The sequence below is a fragment of the Calypte anna genome, chromosome 11 (assembly GCF_003957555.1).
Source record: "Calypte anna isolate BGI_N300 chromosome 11, bCalAnn1_v1.p, whole genome shotgun sequence".
Classification (NCBI taxonomy): domain Eukaryota; kingdom Metazoa; phylum Chordata; class Aves; order Apodiformes; family Trochilidae; genus Calypte; species Calypte anna.
Genome location: NC_044257.1, coordinates 1,059,060 through 1,076,902, shown reverse-complemented (window position 1 = coordinate 1,076,902; position 17,843 = coordinate 1,059,060). Strand labels below are relative to the sequence as shown.

The 17,843-nt window shown below is 55.4% G+C and overlaps 1 protein-coding gene across 1 annotated transcript in view; it reads left to right on the top strand.

Annotated features, from left to right (window-relative positions):
• VAC14 (VAC14 component of PIKFYVE complex) overlaps window positions 1-17,843 on the top strand; it is a 75,329-nt gene that overhangs the window by 48,123 nt on the left and 9,363 nt on the right. Inside the window, exon 14 of the mRNA XM_030457957.1 lies at window positions 792-924. Within this exon, the coding sequence (XP_030313817.1) occupies window positions 792-924 (133 nt within the window). The remainder of the gene's footprint in view (window positions 1-791; window positions 925-17,843) is intronic.

Sequence of the window (17,843 nt, the reverse complement as noted above, 5' to 3'; positions counted from 1 at the left end):
GAAGGAGCCTTTCTCTGCCAGCTCCCTGCCTTTGAAGGGGGAAATATTTATTTTCTGATGCCCTCTTCATTCCCTAAGCTGGGTGATGCCCCTGTCCCAACACTCCCTGGCCACCTACCCCTCTCCTTTGTGCCCTTGTCCCTTCCCAAACCTTCATCTTTAGTCACCAAGTAGTTTTGCAAACAGAGAACAAAGAAAAGTAAAAAAAAACCCAACTCTTTTGTTGATGCAATGTCCAGGCCTGCAACTCTGCTGTGGTTTGAAGGGTGCTTTACAGTAGCCCTGAGCCACACTATGTGACACTGGGGGGTGGGAAATCACATTTTTTGGTGGCCATGTCATGGCCTAGGGCCAAACACGTGTGTCTGATGTGACATGAGTGCTGGGCTTGGGTGCCTGGGGCAGGAGGAGCTGGAGGGAAGGCTCTTCAGTTCTGGTGTACATCCCATAGCTGAGGAGACAGAGTTGTCTGCCTGTGCAGAGCCTCTCTTGTCAGCTCCTGAAGCTGAACACTTCTGGGACCATCTCCCAGAAAGCTGTTTCCTCCCCACATGCTGCTGCTTCTGGGGCTGTGACCACCCCCAGCTGCTTTTCCCTGGGATGGAGAGACCTGCAGCAGGTTTGGCTTTGCTTGGACTGAGCAGATGCTGTTGTGAGGCTTGGGAAGCTGCTTTTCAGCCCCAGCTCCTTAGTGGAGTGCTGTGACGTTATTTAGTCTGGGGGGGCTGCTCTCTCTGATTTGGCAAAAAGGCTCTGACCACTCTAATCTGCTCTCCCTTTTCCTTCCCCAGGCACAAGAGGCTTGGAGTGCTCTCCCTCCAGCCCCACCATGAACTCCTACTTCTACAAGTTCATGATCAACCTCCTGAAACGTTTCAGCAGTGAAAGGAAACTCCTGGAGAACAGAGGAGCCTTCATCATCAGGTCAGAGCCCCCCTCCAGCCTCACCCAAACACCCCCAGGGAGGGTGGGCTGGAGGCAATGGGATCCAGCAGCCCAAGCACCAAGGTCCCTGTCAGGGTTTAACCCTGCCCTGGCAATTAAACCAAATGCCAGATGCCCTCTATTAATCCCCCTCCCCTCCCTGATAAAGAAAGGAGAGAGAATAAGGGAGAGAGACTGATGGGTTGGAAACTAAACTGCACAGCTTTAATGAAACAGGAATGATAAATAGGAAAAATTACTAAATCTATACAAATATACAGGGAAATTGATCCCAGGTTCCTCCCCCCTCTCCCCCAATAACTCTCCCATCCCCACTGAGGCTGCAGGGCAGCCCTGGGAAAGTCCAGGCTGGAATCCTGGGGTCAGGAGCAGTTGGGAGCTGGAGGCAGGAACACACAGATCCAGGCTGGAATGGATCAGGAGCAGAGGCAGAGGAACAGACAGAATCCTCCCAGGATGCTGAAGCAAAGAGGGAGAGGGGAAGAAGGGGAAGCAGGAAGGGGTTTGACCCTCCTGATGCCTCCAATTTCTCCTGAGTCTGAGGTGTATGGGATGGAATCCTCTGTTTGGTCAGTTCTGGCATCTCTCTTGTCTGTTCCTGCCCAAAGGAGGCTGCAGGTGGGACCTCTTTATTCCTTCTGGAGGGCAAACTGTTCCTCAGAGCTGAGCAGTGTCCCTGGCTCTGCACACCAGGCTCTGGCTGGAACTATAACCATGGAGTTATCAGTCCCAGGAGCAGCCACTGCCTGAGAAACTTGCTGTGAATTTCAGCAAGTGCAGCTGCTGACAAGAGACTGAGCTGAAAGCAGAAGGACAAGACAGAAAATCCCCTTTATCCTGGCCCAAACCAGGACAGTCCCTCAGAGCCAAAACCATTTCCACATCCCTCCCTTGCTTGTTGGAATGGTTGAAGAGCAAACTGGCTCTGCCTTTCACATGGTGAGGCACCAGATTTCTCCTTCCTATCCCTGGAGGCAGAGTCCCTCCTGATTCAGTAGTGGTGTCAGATCCCTTTTTTTTGTTAAGAAACAGCTCAGCCATGCCAGAGCATGAAGGTTTAGCTCTCAGGGTGCCAAGTTGAGCAAATTCCTCCACCCAGCAGGGTGAAATGCTCATCCTACAAAAGCCTCATCCCCCAGAGCAACGTGTTGTAATGCTTGGAGCTGGTAGGTTTTGTTTGGGCTTTTTAAGGAGCATAGGAAAGCCAAAGGTGGTGAAAATTAGACATCCAAGGGTCATGGAGGTTGGAAAGCCAAGGATGGTGAAGACTGGAGAGCCAAATATCATGGAAATTGGGCATCCAAGGGTCATGGAGGCTGGAAAGCCAAGGCTGGTGAAGACTGGAGAGCCAAGTGTCATGGGAATTGGGCATCCAAGGGTCATGGAGGCTGGAAAGCCAAGGCTGAGGAAGACTGGAGAGCCAAGGGTTGTGGAGGCTGGAGAGCCAAAGGGGGTGGAGGCTGGAGAGCCAAGTGCCATGGGAATTGGGCATCCAAGGGTCACGGAGGCTAGAGAGCCAAGAGTGGTGAAGTCTGTGTTGCCAAGGGTAGTGGCAGCTGGCAGGACTTCATCCTTCCTGTGGTGAAATCTGGTGCTCCAGCAATTCCTTGGCACCCTGGGAAACAGCAGGGTTAACTGGTGAGGCAAGGTGGGGAAATGGGTGAGGAGGAGGAGGAGGAGGCTGGCTTTTCCTCCCTTGTTTTCAGGGTGGTGGCATCCTGATGGAGATGGGGAGAGCCCCAGGTCCTCACTGGGGGTGCCATCCCCATGACTGGAAAATAAAGGGTGCAAAGCTCTCAGAATCCACTCAGCTGAGCTGGGCCTCACATTGTGTCTGCTGGGGCCAAGGCTTTGGGCAGCCACAGAGTGGGCCAGAAAGTTACCACCAGAACCATCCTGTGGGTTTTACACCCACTGAGGTGAAGCAGGGCAGGTTGCAAGAATGAGGAGCTGTGGGCAGGGGTACGGCTTTTTCAGAGGCTTCCCACTACCAGGTATGTGAAGTTTTAATGCAATACATTACATTCCCCCTCCCCCAAAATAATATCAAGCTGAGCATATCTTCTTTTTGTTTTTATCTGCTGATCAGAGCCTGACAGTGTTTGGTTTCATCATAGAGAGATCTGGGAAGAGGTCAGAGAGAACTTTGCCTGCAAGAAAGCTGGGGGAGGGCTTTTCACACAGGGGTGTAGTGAGGGGACAAGGGGAAATGGGTTAAAACTTGGAGAGAGGAGATTGAGGTTGGACATGAGGAAGGAATTCTTTAATCTGAGGGTGGTGAGACACTGGAACAGGTTTTCTAAGGAAGCTGTGGCTGCCCCATCCCTGGCAGTGTCCAAGTCCAGGCTGGATGGGGCTTGGAGCAACCTGGGCTGGTGGGAGGTGTCCCTGCCCATGCAGGGGGTTGGGACTGGAGGAGCTTTAAGGTCCCTTCCAACCCAAACCAGTCTGGGATTCTATAATATCCCACTGGTGGTGTCCCCTGATTTCTCCCAGGTCCACAGAACCCCTGGTTTGAGCATCCCTCAGGGGGAGCAGCCTGATTCCTCATTAAGAGAGCAGGATAATTAGAGCAGTAGTCAGCCTGGGCAGGGTTTCATGGAAAACCTCTCTCCTGTATCATGGCCACCTCCAATTTTTCCCTTTGGCTGGCAGCCCCTCAAAAGCCTGGGGCTTTTGACTGTGACTCATGGCCCCAAAAATCCACTAAAACAAAACAAAACAAAACAAAACAAAACAAAACAAAACAAAACAAAACAAAACAAAACAAAAAAAAAAAAAAAAAAAAAAAAGAAAAAAAGAAAAAAAAAGCTTCTGTCCTTTGTAAAGTCACACTGGGGCTCACGTGAGGTTGGTGCAGGCCTGGGGGCAAAGCTGGTGGTTTGGGGAGGGGTTCCTTGGGGTACCAGAGATGAACTCTGAAACCTCCTGATGTCAGGCAGGGCCCAGGTGTTGAGTGGATCTCTGCTGCCTGCAGGAAGAGCAAGAGGAGGAAAACTTTTCCAGGAGTCTTTGGAAAAGATTGATCTCTTGCCGGAGAGCCCCCGTGACTGTGGGAGTGGGGCTATTTTTAACCATTCTCCAATTGAAGCCATCTGCACATTCCCCCAGCCCTCCCCTGTCCCCCAGCCAGCTCAGCTGCTTTGCACAGCAAGGAAGAAAGAGTCCTTGGGAGAGGTTGGGGGTGCTGGGGAGCACTGGGGGGGATGCTGGAGAGACTGAGAGGTCCAAAGAGTGATCCTTCCCCCCCCCTCCTGACACTCTTTGTAGCCACCATCCTCCCCTCCAGGACCACCCTTCTGCTGGTGGGCTAAGGGAGCAGTGAAGGTCAAGAGAGCTCAGAAGTTCAGGCAGTGGTTTCCAGCCACAGGATGAGCAGGCAGGGGAAAGGGTGGGGGGACAGGGGACACATCCCAGCAATTTTCCCCATGGCATTGGCAGGGGGCAAGTTCAAAGGTTGCTGAGGTCAGGCAGAGGGGTAAAGGTGGCTCATTCCTTACCCAGCTCAAGCTTTGCCATCTCTGGGTGCTGGCTCTGAAAGGATTTTGGTCTCTCCCCTGATCTGGTCTCAGTGTCCTGGAGGCAGGGGCTGTCGTGTGCTTGAGGACAGGAGCAGGGTTTGAGCAGTGGTGTCTGCATCCCCCTGGATATGGGACCTTCTCTTGCTCTGTGGGGTCATCAAACCCCAGGCAGAGCTGCTCTGGTGCCTGCTCAGATGGTGGGAGAAGCACCCACAGCCCCCCCCCAGCACCCACTCTCCCAGCCTGGGTGTGCTGGGTAATGTCACCACCAGTGACCACAGTCCCAAACTGGGTGTCTCCAGATGGTTTGCCAGAGAAGGTGGAGCTAAACTGAAACAAAAACTGCCTTTAAAGTAACCTGCAAACACCTCCAAAAGCTTCTGTTAGCAAGGAAGAGCCCAGGTCCTTTCCTCTCCCTTGTCCCCCCCATCCACTGGGTTGGGGGTAATGTCACCAGCACATGGTGCCACCAAGATGTGCCCTCCAGCTGGGGACATCCAGCATGGCATCCCCAGATCAAACCATGGTGCTGTGCCTCATCCCTGCCACCTCCCCTGGGGACCCCTCACAGGGAGAATCTGCACCATGTTACTGGGCTGAGAGCCCTGGCAGGAGGAGAAGGAAAGGGAAGCATCAAGGAAACTGCTCCTTAAAGCTCTTCAAAGCTGTGTAGATGCTTCCTGAACATTTGGAAGAGGGAATCTCCTTGGGAAGGATGTGCCAAGGGGGCTCCAGTGGTAGGGATCACCCAGAGTCTCCTTCTTCCCACCCCTCTCCCTTGGAGGAACCAGAGATGTGGCAGCAAACCTGCTCTCGTGGTCTCTTCCAAGGATCTTTTTTTTTGCCTTGGCATTAGTTTTCCCCGTGGCAGCAGATGGGGGTTTCCTCTGGGGGCTCTGTCTCTCTCCCTGTCACTTGTGACTTTTATATTTTAGGCTGCCAGCCAGGGAAGTGAATTCCTCCTTCCAAACTCCCAATGCAAAGCTCTGCCTCCTCCTTCCCAGCCCTCAAAGGTGGCTCCAAAAGGGTTGCCAGAGTCAGGAGCATCAGCTCTCATCACTCCCTCTTTGCTCCTCACCTTGCTCAGCAGACCTGGGACCTTCCAACCCTCTCCACGTGGCTGTCCTGGCCTCAGCAGAGCTCCTGAGCAAGGAGCAAACGTTCCCCTTCAGCTCCTGAGGATAGTTTGGAGGAGCAGAAAAATGCAGAGGAGCTTCCAAAAGGATCACATGGCTCCTTGGATCTGTCCTCTGGGCAGGAACCCCACCGAGGGGAAGGCAGGAGGAAGGCAGCAGAGCAGCACTGGGGTTTTAAGCCCACCCTGAGTCCTGGGGATGGATTTAGGGCTTGGTTGGTGGCACTAGCACCAGGGGATGGAAGGGTGAAGGGAGAGGTGGCTGCTCAGGGGTGGAAGAGCAGGATGGATGCCCTTGGAAGGAGCCTTCTGCTCCATCCCCAGGCTGCTTGTTCAGCCCTCACACTGTCCCCAGCTCTGTCCCTGTAGTGTAACAAGGCAACCAGGTGCCCCTAATTGCCAGGGAGTGAGCATCAGCTTGTGCCAAGCCCACCTGTGCCTAATTAGGGTGGGACCCACTGCACATGAGCAGGACCAGGGGGCCAATAAAAGGTGAGTCCTGAGACACAGGCTCAGCTCACTCCTGAGCTGGCCAGCAGAGATCAGTCACTCTCAGAGCAACAGCACGGATCCAGGCTGGTCAACCCTGTGGCTGTAGGCTCGGAGCACTGTTCCTGAGTCTCTGCTGGAACACCTGGTTGGACCTTGAAGCGCCGTACCCTAAAAGAGGTTGGTCTTGCTACATGTCCCCTCTGTCCCAGGGTCTGCCCAAGATGTCCCCAGGTCTCTCTGAGCTGTCCCAGGGTCTGACCAAGCTGTCCCCAGGTCTGTCCAAGCTGTCCCTACTTCTGTCTGAGCTATCTATCCGCAGATCCAAGCTGTCCCCAGGTGTCTCTGAGCTGTCCCCGGGTCTGTCCAAGCTGTCCCCGGGTCTGTCCAAGCTGTCCCCAGGTCCATCTGGCTCCAGGAGCTGGTCCAGCTCACCACCACAAGCCCAGGACCAAAGCAGTTGGCACTTTGCTGCTCTCCAGGTGGGAGCAGCTCAGCCATTCCTGGCTGATGGGCTTTGCCAGGAGGGCAAATGAACCCTCAGGGCTCTGGGCTGTGCTGGAGTGGCCTGAGCCATCCCCTGCATGTCGGCTGGGGATGCTTCAGAGCTTGGGACTTCACTTCCAAACCCAGAGAGGCCATTTTCTCACCAAGCAGGGGCACCCTGGGGCACTTGGCTCCCCAGACACAGGGGTTGTCTCAGCTTGTTTTAAAGAGCTGATGAAGAACCCTCCCTGCTGCCTGGCACTTTCTCATGGGGCGTTTTCTGAGGTGAAGCTGCATGGAAGAGGCCCTGGGGTGATTTTCCAGCCACATCCCATGCAATGGGTGCAGCAGGGCTTGGCTTTTGTGTGACCAGTGATGTCCTTGCCTCTTGGGGGGACACTTGAACCCTGTGAGGGGGTGGCCAGGAGGGTCCTTCATTCACTCTGTCCAGATCATAGAATTTTCAGGGTTGGAAGGGACCTTAAAGCTCATCCAGTCCCAACCCCCTGCATGGGCAGGGACACCTCCCACCAGCCCAGGTTGCTCCAAGCCCCATCCAACCTGGACTTGGACACTGCCAGGGATGGGGCAGCCACAGCTTCCTTGGAAAACCTGTTCCAGTGTCTCACCACCTTCAGATTAAAGAATTTCTTCCCCATGTCCAACCTCAATCTCCCCTCTTCAAGTTTTAACCCATTTCCCCTTCTCCTCTCCCCACCCCCCCGTGTCCAAAGCCCTCCCCCAGCTTTCCTGTAGCCCCTTCAGAAACTGGAAGGTTGCTGTACTGGAAGATGAGGTTATTCATGCCAGTTCCTGGTGTCAGCTGAGGACCTGAAAAACCCCATTGTGCTGGGGTTTATGGCTACTGCAGGTGGGCAAACCCAGCAGGTTGGGAAGTTGGTGTCTGAAGGGCTTTACAGCTTGGCATGGGGCTGGGGTGGTCTGTCCCCTTTTGGGGCAGAAAGGGACATTCCTGCCTGTGAAAGGATGGGGCTTGGCAGTGCACAGCTCCTTTCTCCCCTTAAAAGGAGGGAAAAAGAAGTGAAGTGGACTGGAACCTGCTGATGGGGCTGGGGAGTGGGAAGGGGGGGAGCAGGGAGCTGACAGATCCCATGGAGCACACCCAGGGATGCTCTTGGGAAGCAATGAGGAGCACATGAACTGGCTCTGTGTCTGCCTGGGGTTCCCAGGGCCCTGCTCTCCATCCTGGGGGTGGGAAGGGCAACCCCCCAGCACCTCAGTGAGATGGGAGTGGGAAGGGGGTTGATCTCCTAATGAGGGGTACTCTGGGGGTCCTGTACAGAACTGGCAAGTGTGTGATTTGGGGGTGAGGGGACAGCTCTGGGACCCTCACTACAAGAAGGACATGGAGGGGCTGTGTCCAGAGGAGAGCTGGCAAGGTGGTGAGGAGCCTGGAGAACAAGTCACAGGAGGAGCATCTGAGGGACACGTTGAGTTTGGAGCAGAGGAGGCTGAGGGGTAACCTCATGCCCTCTACAAGTCCCAGGAAGGAGGTTGCAGGGAGGTGGGTGCTGACCTCTTCTCCCAAATGGACAATGCCAGGACCAGAGGGAATGGTCTGAAGTTGCAGCAGGGGAGGCTCAGATGAGATATTAGGAAGAATGTCTTTACTGAAAGAGTGGTCAGGCAGTGGAGCAGCCTGCCCAGGGAGGTGGTGGAGTCACCATTCCTGGAGGTGTTTAAGGAATCTGTAGATGTGGCACTTCAGGGCATGTTCTGGTGGCTGAGATTGTAGGGGATTTGGGTTTTTTGCTTGTTGTGTGTGTGTGTATGGTTGGACTTGGTGACCTCGGGGGTGACTCGGTGACACTGAAGTCACTGGATGCCACCATCCAGCAATGCACTGTTTTGCCACCCAATCCTGGCACTCACCTATCCTTAACCTCACCTCTTCCTCCTGCCTTGCTGTCCCAGCCCCTCACTGGGAGATGCTCAAGAGCTGGGGCTGAGCAAACCCCTCCTCTTGGCCCAGGTCTGGATGCTCTTGGGTACCTCTGGCCATGAGGTTTGCTTGGCCATAAGTCTCAGCCCTTCCCAGTGAGCCTGCTTTGGTCTTCCAGCAAAACAGAGGGATGGGGGATCCCTTCCTGCTCCTCCTTCCTTCCAGTGTGCTGTTGCTCCTGATGCCAAACCTGTGCCCCCCCCAGACCCCTCTGTCCCCAGCAGGGAGGGCACAAGGATGGCTGGGGACAAACACATCTCCTCTTCCTCTCTCCCTCCCTCCTCTTGCAGAACAAAACCCTTGTTTGTGGGGGGGAAAAAAAAAAACCCACATCCCTTTTGATAAACTGTGATATGAACTCGGGTAAAATCCAAGCAGCTGTGAGAGCCACAAGGGAAGCTTCTGTGCTGGGAGAAGCTGGGGCTGTGCCTGCCAGGAGCCTGGCTGGCTGCCTGCCCTCCTGCTGCATGGAGCTCAGTGCTCACCCTGCCTCCCTCAAAGGAGGAACCAGAGAAACCTTTGGGATGTTGTTGTTCTCCCCCTCCTGCCCGAGCCTCCCCAGCTCTGCCTTCTCCTGCCTCATCTCCAGGGCCCTTCAGTCCCTGCCTGCTCCCCAGAACCGCAGAATGGCTTTGGGAGGAAGATCATCCAGTCCAAACCTTTGACCAGCACTCAACCATGTCCCTAAGGATCATGTCCAGACACCAATCTCTGGGTCTCTGCCTCCACTCAGCCATGGGAACCCTGTGGTGGGTGATTTCATAGAATCACAGAATGGGCTGGGTTGGAAGGGAGCTCAGAGCTCATCAAGTCCAACCCTTGATCCACTCCCCCCGTGGTTCCCAGCCCATGGCACTCAGTGCCACATCCAGGCTCTTTGGAAAGATCTCCAGACACGGAGAATCCACTACTTCCCTGGGCAGCCCATTCCAATGCCTGATCACCCTCTCCAGAAAGAAATTCTTTCTCATCTCCAACCTAAACCTCCCCTGGCACAACTTGAGACCCTGCCCTCTTGTCTTGCTGAGAGTTGCCTGGGAAAAGAGCCCAACCCCCCCCTGGCTCCAACCTCCTTTCAGGGAGTTGCAGAGAGTGATGAGGTCTCCCCTGAGCCTCCTCTTCTCCAGCCTCAACACCCCCAGCTCCCTCAGCCCTTCCTCACAGCAATTCTGCTGGATCCCTTCACAGCCTCCTTGCTCTTCTCTGGACCTGCTCCAGCACCTCAAGCTCCTTCCTGAGGGGCTGAGGGGCCCAGAACTGGACACAGGACTCAAGCTGTGGCCTCCCCAGGGCTGAGCACAGGGGCAGAATCCCTTCCCTGGACCTGCTGGCCACGCTGTTCCTGAGCCAGCCCAGGATGCCATTGGCCTTCTTGGCCACCTGGGCACACTGCTGGCTCCTGTTCAGCTTCTGGCAATCCAGACTCCCAGGTCCCTTTCTGCCACTCTGTGCCCAGCCTGGAGCTCCCCATGGGGTTGTTGTGGCCAAAGTGCAGGACCCGGCACTTGGAATGTTGAACCTCATCCCCTTGGGATCATCCCAACTCTCCAGTCTGTCCAGGTCCCTCTGCAGAGCCCTCCTGTCTTCCAGCTGATCCACACTCCCCCCAGCTTGGTGTCATCTGCAGATTTGCTGATGATGGACCGGTGGAGGAGTGTGTTAGACCAGGTTGGGAGAGAGAGAGGGACCAGGCTTGTATTTGCCATCCGTGTTCCAGTCAAGTCACTGGAAGGTTGAGGAGTCAGAGAAGAGGTGCCTCAGGGCACCAATCTCTGCTTTTTGCTTTCCTGGCAGGTTGGGAGGGGCAGAGCTGCCTGTTTTCCAGGTGATCCTGCTCTAGATGCTCAGGTGTTCCTACAGCATCTTGTAAGAGGACCTCAGGTGTTCCTACAACATCTTGTAAGCTCTGCAGGTCCTCAAGGGGAATGCATGCTTGTGGGCAGGAGGGCTTTATCCATGCCTCACCCTCAGGTTTCCTCCAAGAACCTCCTGGGCTGCATTAATTTGGGCAGCCAGAGGCCAGTGCTGGGTGTGGGCTTCACCTTGGAGAAGGTGTCACCTTCATCTGTGTCACACAAAAGAGCTGGGCTGTGCCTTGGTCTGAGTGGGCCACTGAGCTTCCAGAGTTAGTTATCTTTTAGTTTCTGGTCCATCTGGAGGATCTTAGGGGTTGATCATCTTCAGGCTGAAGAGGATCAGAGGGGGACACTGAAGGTGAAGCTCTGTCCCCACCCAGCCATCAGAAGCCCCACAGCTGGAGCTCCAGAGTGACATTTTAGTGGCACAGGGACACTTCCAGTGCCTAAGGATGTTCCTGCTGGGATAGCAGGAGGTTCTGGCAGCCCCCTCCCAGGGGACAGGGATGGGAGATGCCATCCCAACCCATGGGAGCTGGAGGAGACAGAGGGGAACCAACCTCTGGGAATGAGCTTGGAGGGGAACCAACCTCTGGGGCTGAGCTCTCTGTCCTACCCACCAAAGCTGCTCCAGGACCGGCCAGACTGGGAGTTGCCTGGAAGGATTTGATGGGTTTTCCTGGAGAAAAATGGGAACCACATGTGAGCAGCAGCACCGGAGCAGCTGGGACTGATCAGGGTCAGTGAGAGGGTGGAGGGGAGGAAAATCCTTCTGAAATGGCCAAGTTCCTTCAAAGGGCAGGTCCCAGAGGGGGGACATTTGCTCCCTCCACACGTTTTCACAGAGATCCTGGCAGGAATGCTCTGGAAAAATAGGGGGAGGGATGGGGGAGCTGGGTGGGCATCGGGGAGCCCACAGCCCCCCTGCTTGCTGAGCACTGCCTTGTCTGGAGCAGGGCTGCAGCACCAGCAGCTTTCAGGGGCTCTCCCAGATTTTCCTGGCCTGGCCAATGGAGTGAGGACCCTCCTGGAGGTGGTGGTGGTGGGTGCTGGCAAGGGCAGTGGTTGTGGCCACAAACTCCTGAATTAATCCCTCTGATCCCATGGGTCAGGGCTTGGGGGTTGTGGTGGTGTTGCCTTGGCAGATGTGACACCTCAGCTTATCTCCACAGAAAAAAAAACCAACAAAACAAAACAGGACAAGGAGTCTGGGAAAAGGCTGAATAATGGCATTTCCCCCCCTTCTCTCTTACAAGGGGTCTTGCCCAGGATTATCCCCAAGGCACGGGGCATGCTGGCTGGAGACCTGAAGGGAGGGCTGAGTGCTTTGCCTCCTGCTGCTCTCATCAAAGGTTTTTTTTTTTATTTTTTTTCCTCATTCCTGGCTGCTTCCAAGCATCTCACAGCCCATTGCTCTCAGCTGGCAGTGGGCTCAGCCCTCAGCCCTCCCTCCCCACGTGCCACCCACAATTTGTAGGCAGGCGAGGATGCTCCTACACTTCCCACCACCATCTCACTTGGGTTCCATCCAGGGCAGATGCTTCCAGCTAGATGAAGCTCACTCCAGCTGCAGACTTTCTACCTCCCAGCAGTGGGTCCAGCCAGCAATGTCACTCCCAGGATGAGACACCCAGGGACAGGACATTTTTAAATCCCCAGTGAAAGGTTGGAGCTGTGCAAAAGCCACCTGGGTTGGAGCTCCTGGGTCCCCTTTTAGCTTTGGGTAAAACTGGGAGCATCCAGTCACCCCTCAGGGTGTGTGTGCTCATCCCTCAGCCTGTGGGACACTGCCACCTCCTTCCAGAGGGACACTGCCACCTCCTTCCAGTCTCTTTGCTCTTTCCTTCTGGGAGGTTTCACCCTTCAGCACACCGGGTGCTCCTGCTGTGCTCCAACCCCTGTGCTGGCAGGGATTGAGGGATGCCCAGCAGGACCATCCTACCCCAAATTTACCTTCCCTGGGGGGGGAAATTCAACTTGTCCCCACTTGGGGAGGAGGGCAGAGTGCTTGACCACCTCTAGGACAACAGCCTGCTCCCAGCCAGGCTTTTAGGAGCAAAAGCACTTTTATTTCTTTGGCTGAAAGCAAAGCAATGGAGAGGGGAGGGGAAGGGGGAGGGCAGGGACCAGAGCTCCCATCCCTCTGTGTGCCAGACCCGGATCAGCCTCTCCCTGCTCCTCGTGTCCCAGCTTTGCTCCCACTCCTTTAACCTATTTTATTTGCAGCAAAGAGAAATTATAGGGGGGTTTGGGGGGGGATGAAATAAGGAGCTTGTCAGTTTTCTTGAAAATTAGGCCACAGCTGTCAGCCTGAGAGGGAAGTGTACATCTCCAAGGAAGGATCTGCTGCTGCTTTCTGTGTCTCCAGCCCTCCCCAGCCCTTCCTCCCTTTGAAGACAGAGGGTGCATGGCTGAAAACCTCGAGGCAGGGTCTCTGCCCAGCCAAGCACATGCTGTGACACCACTGCCTCCTGCCTGGGGCTTGCAGCCCCAAGAGCCTGGCACCAGGCTTGCATTTGCCATCCGTGTTCCAGTCAAGTCACTGGAAGGTTGAGGAGTCAGAGAAGAGGTGCCTCAGGGCACCAATCTCTGCTTTTTGCTTTCCTGGCAGGTTGGGAGGGGCAGAGCTGCCTGTTTTCCAGGTGATCCTGCTCTAGATGCTCAGGTGTTCCTACAGCATCTTGTAAGCTCTGCAGGTCCTCAAGGGGAATGCATGCTTGTGGGCAGGAGGGCTTTATCCATGGCTCACCCTCAGGTTTCCTCCAAGAACCTCCTGGGATGCAGGATGTTCCTACAGCATCTTGTAAGAGGACCTCAGGACATCCTCAAGAGGACCTCAGGTGTTCCTACAGCATCTTGTAAGCTCTGCAGGTCCTCAAGGGGAATGCATGCTTGTGGGCAGGATGGCTTTATCTGTGCCTCACCCTCAGGTTTCCTCCAAGAACCTCCTGGGCTGCATTAATTTGGGCAGCCAGAGGCCAGTGCTGGATGTGGGCTTCACCTTGGAGGAGGTGTCACCTTCATCTGTGTCACACAAAAGAGCTGGGCTGTGCCTTGGTCTGAGTGGGCCACTGAGCTTCCAGAGTTAGTTATCTTTTAGTTTCTGGTCCATCTGGAGGGTCTTAGGGGTTGGAACTGAAGGAACTGGAGAGGTTTGAAGCAACTTCTGATGCAGAAACCTCTTGGTGCAGTCCCGCTCCTCCTCCAGCTGGGTGCAGAGGCTCTGCAGGACTGAAATTCTGTTTCACCAGCTGAACCTGGTCCAAAAAGGCTCTTGGACATTGATGCTTCAGGAAGGGAGGTGCTGTGCTCCTGTTCTTGGGAGTTCTCAGTTGCTCTGGGATCCCTGGGGAGCTCCTTAGGGCTGAGCCCAGCACTGAGCTGGTCCCACAGCTCCTGCAGCCCTTGTCATTCTGTGGGAGGGTTTCCTCCTTTGCAAGGAAACACTCTGCACCTTTCTCTTTCCAAGCAAAAGCATCACAGGGCTTGTCTTCCCCTTCCTGGGCTCTACACATCTCGTGGGACCCACATGTCCCTTTCCCAGGATCCACTCATCTCTGGGCTGTGGCTTTCTCTGAGTTTTCCTGGGAGAACTTGAGAGGCATCAGGAGGAACTGGGGCTGGCGAGGTAGCAAAGAAAGTTGAGGCTCTTTTTGAACCTTAGAGTAGGTCTAACTCAAGTGTCCTCAGCCTTCCCACTGATGGGATCTTTTCCATCCCATGCTCCTGTCCCTGGCTGACCCGACATCTCAGAGAGCAGGATGTGCATGTCAGGACCCCAAGAAGAATAAAAAAGCCACATTTAGAAGGAAACCTGAGTCCTGCTTTTGCTCACATTGCCTTGCTGGCTGGAGCAGGCTCTTTCCTCACCTGGGCTGAGCCATGGCAGCTCCTGGCTCCAGAATTAGTCTTCCCAAGGATTTCTCTGGGCTCTCCCTGGCTGAGTTGTCCTTTATGGCTTCCTACATCCAGCAGATGCTGATGCTCCACCACGTATCTCCTACAAACCCATCCCCAGAAGATGGACCCCCAAGCAGGTCCTTGGCAAGGACCTGAGCCCATGAGGAAGCTTCCTGGCATTGAGATGGGAATGGGTGACTGGGACAGAGGAGCTGGGAGGAGGGCAGAGGATCCCTCTGAGGGATCCTTGCTGCTCCTGAACTTCCCAAACCCTTCCCAAGGAAAGGCCATGAAGTTTGAAAGCAGGAGCTGCCGGGGTTGCCATGGTTTCCCTGGCTCCCGAGCCCGGATTGGGCAAAGGGAGGGGGAAAAATGGAGGGATCGGGATTCGCTTCATTGCCCTGATGGGGAAGGACAGGGAAATGGCATTCTGATCATTCTGATCCTTTCCCCCTCTGCTATTCCCGGCCTGATTTTATCTGGGCTTTCTCTGCAAATCCCTGAGGGGCCAGAGGTGCCGGGCCGGGAATGCTGCTGGTTCCAGCAGGAAGGTTCCAGGGGGGCTGGAAGGAGCCCAAGCATCCCCCCGGCAGCCCGGGGCGGGGAGGAAGGGTGGTGGAAATCCTCGGGAAAAGGAGCAGAAGGAGAAGAGGGTGGGGAGGAAGGAGAGAGAGAGGCTGCCCTCCTCCCAGCCCTGGAACAGGCACCGATCTGGTTCCGGGAGCTGAAAAATGGGACAGAACCCTTCGGAACATCGCTGTCCCTGGCTTCCCCTGGCTCCAGCTCTGTCCCAGATTCTGGAAGGGGAACGAGCCCCAGTCCTGCTGGGACCCCGGCTCTTCCCGGCGAGTCACTGGTGTTTGATGGAGCAGGGTGGGATGGAGCAGCAGCATCCCCCCCTCCCTGCAGGTCCTGCTGCAGGGCTTGGTGGCTCCGTGGGCAGCAGGGCTGGATTTCATCTTTTGGGGGTTTGGTTTTCTTTTAATTTTATGGCAAATCAGGCTTGCATCCCCCCCTTCAAGCAAACAACCCTCTTTTCCAGCCCTTTGCCCCCCCTCCCCTTCCCGGATGGTGGCTCCGGGCCGGGAACGGGACCGAAGCAGTTAAAGGAACGAGCGGGTGGGATGGGAGCTCCAGAGCTCCCTGGAACCCTGGGGTTGAGCTGATGTTTAGATTATCTGGGTTTCCAGGCATCCCGCTCTCCAAGCAAGAGGGCTGGGAGGGGCGCCAGGGCTTCCCTTTAATTGGACATGTGGCTCTGAAGCCACCCTGTCCCTCTGACGTCCCCACGGGCTCTGCTCCCACAGCATCTCCCTGCCCCCGGGGCTCTGAGCTTGTCCTTGAATGCAGCCACCCCATCCCAAGCCCCCCACCCCCCGATCCTTAGGGAACTGGTTGCCACTGATGTCGCTGGTGCTTAATGATGCAGCTCAGGGACACGGAGGGGACCCCAGGGTGGGATGGTGATGCAAAACCAGGGGTTCTTCAGGCTAGGGGATGGGATGGGCAGGGTCCTGTCCCCACAGTGAGGGCTGGAGGTGACCCACTCGGGTCCCTTGGGAGCCCCCACTGCAGCTCATCCCCATCCAAAGGCAGTGAGGGGGGTGATTGTCCCCCCAGGGCCACGTTGCTGGCAGGTCCTGCCTCCCATCTGCCCCCCAGCCACGTTCCTTGGCTCTGCTGCCAAGGCTCAAATAACCCTTTTAATTTAAGGAGTTAAATTTTAATGGCCTAAATAATGCACTTGATTAGTGGTGCTGTGGGCCTGGCTGGGGAGTGCTCCTCAGCTGCTGCCTCCCCCCGGGATGTCCCTGCTCCTCCTCTCCCATGCTGGGAGATCCTCAGGGGATTCTCAGGTCAGATGCAAGGATCCATCCTCACAACCAAGGTTGTGCCAGGAGGGAGCCCTGGCCATCCCTGATTGTACCTGGGAGCTTCACTCTTTGAATCTAGAGAAATACATGTGTATGGGGGGTGTAGAGCTGGGGGAAATACAGATTTGGTTTGTATATATAAATATATATATATATATAAATATATATATATATGATATATATATTTATGGGATGTATGATATGATACAGAGACTGGACTGGATGGTCTCAGTCATATCTCAAGTCGTGGGCTGGACGTGATGATCTCAGAGGGCTTTTCCAGCCTCATTAATTCTGTGTTTCTGGGATATACATATTTGTGTACAGGTCTGGGGTGTTCCATGGGGTGTTATCTGAGGGGTGGGGGGCAAGAGGATGAGGCCAATCTCTGTTCTGTGGTGCCCAGGAATAGGACAAGGACTAAGAAGTTCCACCTCAGTGTGAGGGTGAGGGAGCCCTGGGCCAGGCTGCCCAGAGAGGTTGTGGAGTCTCCTTCTCTGGAGCCTTTCCAACCCCCCTGGATGTGTTCTGTGTGTCCTGCCCTGGGTGAGCCTGCTGGGGCAGGGGGTTGGACTGGATGAGCTCCAGAGGTCCCTTCCAACCCCTGACATTCTGTGATTCTGTGCCTGCCAGGAAGCCTCTCACCTCCAAGCATCAGGGAAGGAACTGAGAGCTCTGCCCAACCAAAAAAAAAACAAAACCCCACCAAGAGGCAGAGCAGGAATGGGAACCAAGTTCCCCAGCCCAAAGCTGCAGCAGGGCAGCTCCACTCACATCACCTTGTGCTTGGCCAAGGGACAAAGAGACTTTGTCACTCTGTCACTTGAGGGGAGACCTTCTGGCTCTTCAGAACCACCAGAAAGGAGCTTGGAGCCAGTTAGGAGTTGGTCTCTTCTCCCAAGTTCCAAGCAACAAAACAAGAGGAACAGGACTCAAGTTGCTCCTGGGGAGATTTAGGTTGGATATCAGGGAAAAATTTGCTCCCTGAAAGCGTGGTCAGGCATCAGAACAGGCTGCCCAGGGCAGTGGTGGTGGAGTCCCCATCCCTGGAAGGATTTCCAAGCTGTGCAGATGTGGTGCTGAGGGTCTTGGAAATGTCACCCTCAATGTGAGGGTGAGGGAGCCCTGGGCCAGGCTGCCCAGAGAGGTTGTGGAGTCTCCTTCTCTGGAGCCTTTCCAACCCCCCTGGATGTGTTCTGTGTGTCCTGCCCTGGGTGACCCTGCTGGGACAGGGGGTTGGACTGGATGAGCTCCTGAGGTCCCTTCCAGCCCCTGACGTGCTAGGATTATATTTGAGGGGTCTGGCTCCCGCTTGCTGTCCCCTCTGCCCCATCCCCTTCCACAGCCACCCCTCTGGCATCCAGAGCTTGTTTGAAGCCACCTGTCCCCTGCATGGCCCCAGCCTCACGTTCCTCTCGTGCCATCCCAGTGTCCCAGGGGATCAGCTCCAGGGAACCCTCCTGTCCCACCAGCACTGCCTCACAGTCAGGCTCAGCTGCTGGCTGCTGTCATGGGAGATGGCAGCTGCCTGGCTGCCCAGTTGTCCCCTCCTGTTGGGGACTTCAGAGAGGGAGTTTGGGGTCTCTGGATGCATGGGGACAACGTGCTGAGCACTGCCAAGCTCGTTCTGATGGTTGTTCCCAGAGAGCCCTTGCCTGGAGGGCAGCTCCTTGA